General features: G+C 33.9%; 1 protein-coding gene across 1 annotated transcript; it reads left to right on the forward strand.

Annotated features, from left to right (window-relative positions):
- The first annotated feature begins 4,133 nt into the window (after positions 1-4,133).
- Positions 4,134-5,599, forward strand: LOC131166907 (putative pectate lyase 2). The gene is made up of 4 exons (XM_058125534.1): positions 4,134-4,736; positions 4,872-4,975; positions 5,070-5,208; positions 5,381-5,599. The coding sequence occupies exons 1-4, from the start codon at positions 4,134-4,136 to the stop codon at positions 5,597-5,599; spliced, it is 1,065 nt and encodes a 354-aa protein (XP_057981517.1).
- Positions 5,600-6,367: the final 768 nt, after the last annotated feature.

Genomic DNA, 6,367 nt, shown 5'->3' on the forward strand with positions numbered 1-6,367 from the left:
AGATATATCATACAACTAGGTCAATACTCACCCTCATTAGGTTTTAATTTATATAATTTAATAAATAAGATATATGTCATGAATTCGTAACTAAAATATCAAAACAAATTATTAAATGTGAGAAGTATATATTTATTGTTTTTGTTTGTTCACCCTTGTGTTTAGAGATGTATGTTGCCATGATAATTATTTTTTTTTTAAAAAGTGATTTATATGATGTGCATTTAATATGAAAATATATATAAAAAATAATAATTTAGTGAGAGGCAAATAATAGCACAAGAAATATACACATATTCAATTAATATCAAGGACAATGATTAAAAATAAAAAATATTATTTTAAAATTTATTTTAAAAGCTAGAAGTTCTAATCAAAATAAGTTTAAATGCAAAAAAGGTAGAGTGGTGGAATGCTTGAATTTTTAGATATTTATACAATAAAATACAATATTACTTATTGATCATTTTTTGAAGAGAGGATTTGCAAAATTCGAGGGGCATTGGACGAGTTTTGCGGAAAGATAATTGAAGAAGAAAATCTTCTAGAAATAATATAGAGTTAAAGAAGATTATGAAAATTACAAATGTTTATTGAAATTTTAAAATAAATTTAAATTTGTTAAATTACTTATACTTCCATAATTTCTAAATCTTTTAATTAAAATATATAACTTGTATATTAAGGGACGTTTGAGGATGCATGATTGTATTTAATAGGAGGTGCTATTTCTATTTATCTAGTTACATCATACATTAATGTATAGGTACAGTGCATAGAAAGCACAAATAAATACCTTTTGACTAACATATAAGAAATTACGGTCTTAATATCTTAATAACCATAATTACATGTAATGTTACTCATTTGCAATTATTAACACATAAGAAAAAATGATTGGTAACTCAATTATGGGAAATATTAAAATTTTTATTCTTAGTTGACAAATTTAAATATGTCGAGAACAATATTATCATACTTTTGAGCTCAATAAAAAAAAAAATGAGGGTATGTTAGTTATGAAAGTTAGAGCAACGCAAGATTAGTATTAGACTAAAAGCCTTTTGACAATTATTCTATCTATGTGTGACTCCTTCTCAACGAGGGCCAAGAATAGGGTAGGAGGAAATTTTTTTTGGGTACACACACAATGTTTTGATTACATTATGCACAAGCCTAATTACTGATATGTATGGTATGCAAATAAAATTGATATTTATATCTTCACACATTAATTATATACAATTTCATTTTATTTTATTTGCGACCTATTTTATTTCAGTGTAATAAATATTGTAGAAAGGAGTTTAGATAAACATGACACGTGAAATAAATGTGCCTTTGTTGGCTAAGTTAGGGGCAAGGGTGATAGAATAGGTTCAATGAATTAGGTTCAAATTCGGTCGTTATTTAGTAATGGTTAGATTTAAACAGGTTAAGTTTGGACTAATCTGTTTATAAACTATAAGTAAAATGTGAATTCAAACGCACCCAGTTAAGTGGTGAGTTATAATACCTTTGTCTTTCTATTATTTTTATTTTTATTTTCATGTTTGCCAAGCAAGATGAACAAGAACAAAATCAACAGCACCACAAAAGAAAGAGAAAGCAACATGGAAAGAAAGAACAAAAAAACCAAACCTCCAACAACATGCTAAACTAGGAGCCCACCAAGGTAAATTCTAAATGTAGTGAATCTTCAACACAAGTAGGTAGAAGGAACAAGGATATCTGGAGTTCGTTTTAATATTTTTGCCAGTTGTCCGGGTAGCCAAACAGTGGGCACCAAAGTTTGCTTCTCTAGGATGAAGACAAACTGGGTTGAGAGTGATGATTTAATGGTAAGGGTATGTGTATCTGCAATGACATGGTGAGTTTGCCAATCTCCTTTTGGAGGGAGTTGCTATAGATGGTTTCAATTACCAATTTTGCATACGATTAAACTAAAACTTGCAGGTAGCCCAACTCGAAAACCCTTTTCAATCCAAAAAAAAAAAAAAATCCTACTTGAGCTTCACCTAATAAAGATTTGGAGGATTTTGGCTCCAGTATGGTTATCAAAGAAGTCATTTAGGATTTCAATCTTCCAAGTTCCACTTTCATCTGAGATAATGTCATTTACCTTAAGAGGCATGTATGTAGTCTTAATCCATGTGATGTCTAGGAACGAATCGTGGCTATTGGGGGATCCAAGGATCAGTCCAGATGTTAATGGATTGACTACTCTTTACAACATAACAAGACCAATCCTCAATGAGTTCTCAACCCTTTAGGATTGCCTTCCATATGAAAGAGTCATTTTTATCAAACCCCGCACTAAAAAAAGGAGCTTCTTTTACATTACTTATAAGATAGAAGTTCAACCTACTTGTTATTTATCTCTAAAGCAACTTGCCAACTTAGTTTAGCCAACAAGGAATTGTTGATTTCCTTTATTCTTTTATAACCTAGGCCTCCCAACTATTTAGGCCTGCACAAGAATTCCCAACTTTTAAGGTAATCTTGCCCCAAAATCTCTAGTTAAATTATCCATTCTTCAGTAGAGCATTTTGGAACTCTAAGGATTGACATAAAACATGAAGGCATCATGATCACAAATTTGAGAAGGTTCCTCTCCCAACAAGTGACATCTTTGATTTCCATTTGCTAAATTTTTGGTTCAATTTTTTATTCACATTCGAAAGGTCTTGTTTAGTTGATTATATTGACAAGCAAAGTTTCATTTTTTTTTTCATTTTTTTATTATGTATGCCTTTTAGAAAATTAAAATCCTAATAGATTTTTATGCAAAATATGCACTGTATCTGATTTGGGTTTAAGGTATGTAGTGACTCATTTGTAATCAGGTAAGCTCATTACTCAACCTTAGTTAAGTAAGTTTGGGTCGGGTACCCAATGGGTTACCGCTTTAAACCATACTTTTTCTTTTATCTTTTAATTAGTTCATAATGTTGAAATATTGAATTAGAAATAATAAATAACCAAAATAAATGCTACATTTAAAAAAAAAAAAATGTAACACGCACGTGTGTTAAAATATTAAAGAGAAAAATAGTAAATATTTAACTTTTTTAAATTAAAACTCATATTTGCTGAATTATTAAAGGCACAAACAAAAAAATATCATATATTTATTAATGGGTATCTTCTTATAGTACGTTAATTAATCAAGCATCTTTATATACCCATTTATAAACAAATCAGTTCAAATCCAACTTGTTTAAATAACACTAATTAATGACTCCATCCAAGTCCATGCACAATGTACACCTCCAACCAATAAAAATATAAATACACAATTGAGAAGAAACAATCGTCCCGTAATTTCTAATTAAGTTGAAAGGATTCATGAGTAAAAATCAATTTTAATTTATTGTCCAGCTCCAAGAATTGCATCATGCAATTGACAAATTTAATAAAATTATAAGCAGAATTCAGTCATCTTTAATTAAGATCATCTTGCTCCACAATAAATAAATAAAAAGATTTGGCATACATGCAGCTACGTGTAGTTGCCCATATCATGCATACGTACCTAAGTGTATATATATATATATGGTAAGTTTAAATTTGGGTTTCCCTTGATCAGCAAACAAAGCGATATATGCAATCCGTGAGGCGGTGAGTAATTACATATATTTGACAGAATTAAGCAGTACATATATTATATGGTTTATCTGTTTAATTGCTCGGAACCTATACACGCCGTTGGATTTAGATTGATGAGTCAGAAAACATACATGCAGTCCATGGCCTCTTCTGTACACACGTGCACACACACATACACCAGCACAGCCTACTCTTTCAAGAATTTTCTGTGTGTAGATAAACATAACCTTCCATAATTCCATGCAGAATACATGTTCCCATTACTCAATATAGATAAATATATATCAGTCTGACACAAGTAATATGGGCTCTTACTAGATAAATGAGTTGGATCTATTTTACGTACTCGTGGATTAGGGAGTCATGAGTTGGATCCTCTGTACAAAATCAAATGCTCAGTTAGATAACCCATGCCATGGCCTCTGCTGTTTATATATATACATACCATCACTAGTTTATGTTGCAAAGCAACCCACTGTTGTTAGAGTAAGTTTATGCTAGCGCTAACAGAAAACATGCAAGCCATGGCCTCCGCACCTTTGCTATTGCTTTTATGTCTTCTGTCCTTCTCCACTTTTCCATACTCCATTTATGCCATCAACCCCATTGACTCCTGCTGGCGCAAGGACCCCAACTGGGCTTCCAACCGCCACGCCTTTGCTGACTGCTCCGTGGGTTTCGGCAAGAATGCAACCGGAGGAAAGGCTGGCAAAACATATGAAGTCACCGATCCTTCCGACGATCCCATGAGCCCCAAGCCGGGCACCCTTCGACATGGCGCCACCCAAGTTGAGGCTCTTTGGATAAGCTTTACTAAGGACATGGTCATCACTCTCAAAAGCGAGCTCAAGGTCAACAGTTTTAAGACCATAGATGGGAGAGGAGCAAAGGTGGAGATTGCGAACGGTCCCTGCATCGTAGTGGATAGTGCGACAAATGTTATTATCCACGGAATTAGCATCAATAATTGTGTTGGAGGTGGCGGGGATGCCATTAGCGTAATTTCTTCTTCACACGTATGGATCGATCACTGTTCTCTTTCTCGTGCCGCCGACGGCCTCCTCGATGTGACCCGTGGTTCCACCGCAGTCACCATCTCAAATAACCTTTTCACAAACCATGACAAGGTAAGCTAGGCAAAATAACCTTAGAACCACTATTAATTTAATTGCTTCTATTTATTCATTTATGTTTACAATATTAATTGTTGGATATATATCTATATGTACATATGGTAACCAATAAGTTTCATTTATACATAGGTGATGTTGTTGGGACACGTTGATAACTTCGACGCGGATAAAAATATGAAGGTTACAGTAGCCTTCAACCATTTTGGTTCTGGCCTAGTTCAAAGGATGCCAAGGTAATCCTTAAGCATTGGAAGATCAATCTTTGATGTTTAGTGTCAAAGAAATTTTTTTGTCAGTAAATGAAATATTCTTAATTTGCGCATGTAGGGTAAGGATGGGGTATGCCCATGTTGCCAACAATCGACATGATGGATGGGGGCTATATGCCATTGGTGGTAGTTCTAATCCAACAATTCTGAGTGAAGGCAACAACTTCTCTGCTCCTAACGAAACTGATCACAAAGAGGTATGAAATTTAGATTTATGTAAATTTGAATAAAACACAATATAAAAACATATCGGCTTTCTCCAAAATTCAGAAAAATCTGAGCACGAGTTTCAAAATTCATACTCCCAAACACCATCTTAGTGAAAGTTTACAAACTAATATGTACATATTTCATTCTATTGGGTGACAGGTTACCAAAAGGCAGACAGAAGAAGACTGGAAAAATTGGCTGTGGGTATCTTCGAAGGATGTGTTTGTGAACGGAGCATTCTTTGTTGCCTCTGGATCAGGAACTGCTGCTCCAAATTACACACAGTCCCAATCATTTACTGTTGCAGATGGGTCTGAGGCTCTTGCTTTGACAGCTGATGCAGGTCCCCTCAGCTGTGCTATTGGCCAAGCATGTTGAGTTTTATTAGTCCCCAACAAATTAATTAATAGCTTGTTTAGTTAGTTAGTTTATTTATCGTTCCGCAACAAAAATGTTAATTATGATTTACTATGTATGGAGAAGTTTGAGTATTTAATATTGTGTTCAAGCCTAATTTTAAGTACTCTCAAAACCGAAGACCGAACCAGAGAAAGGTCAGCTACGATAATTAATGGAACTGAATTGAACTGAATATATTTAGAAACCAAACCATATGAATACTCGAGTCCTAGGAGATTGAATGGAACTTTTTTATTAAGAACCCAACAAAAAGATCGACTTCTGCATTAAAGACATATGCATCTGCTAAAAAATGTCCAAATATTACAACAAAGCCAACAGCGGCATATGAGCAATATTACGTTTATCCTGAACAAAATATATTAATAAACAAACGGTAGCGAGCGTAGGTAGATTTTGGGGCCAATTTATTTAGCAGACACTCTACAAGGTCGAACTATATTAGGGTAGAGTAAAGCACATAGAGTCGGGCAGGAGGAGTTATGTGTATATACGCGCTGACGAAAGCGAAATTTGGAGATCATGATATGATTCTTGAGGATGCTCGATTAAAATGGGTGAGTATGTTTGGAAAAGAAAGCAAGTTGAGCCCTCTTTACTTGGGTTCATTTGAGATCCGGAAGATTGGCCAGTTGCCTATCATTGCATTAGCCCCAATCGTTATCTAGGTTCCATAATGTTTCCATGTATCAGTGCTGAAGGAAAGTGCACGCCAAAATCCTTCTC

Source organism: Malania oleifera, chromosome 10 (assembly GCF_029873635.1).
Source record: "Malania oleifera isolate guangnan ecotype guangnan chromosome 10, ASM2987363v1, whole genome shotgun sequence".
Classification (NCBI taxonomy): domain Eukaryota; kingdom Viridiplantae; phylum Streptophyta; class Magnoliopsida; order Santalales; family Ximeniaceae; genus Malania; species Malania oleifera.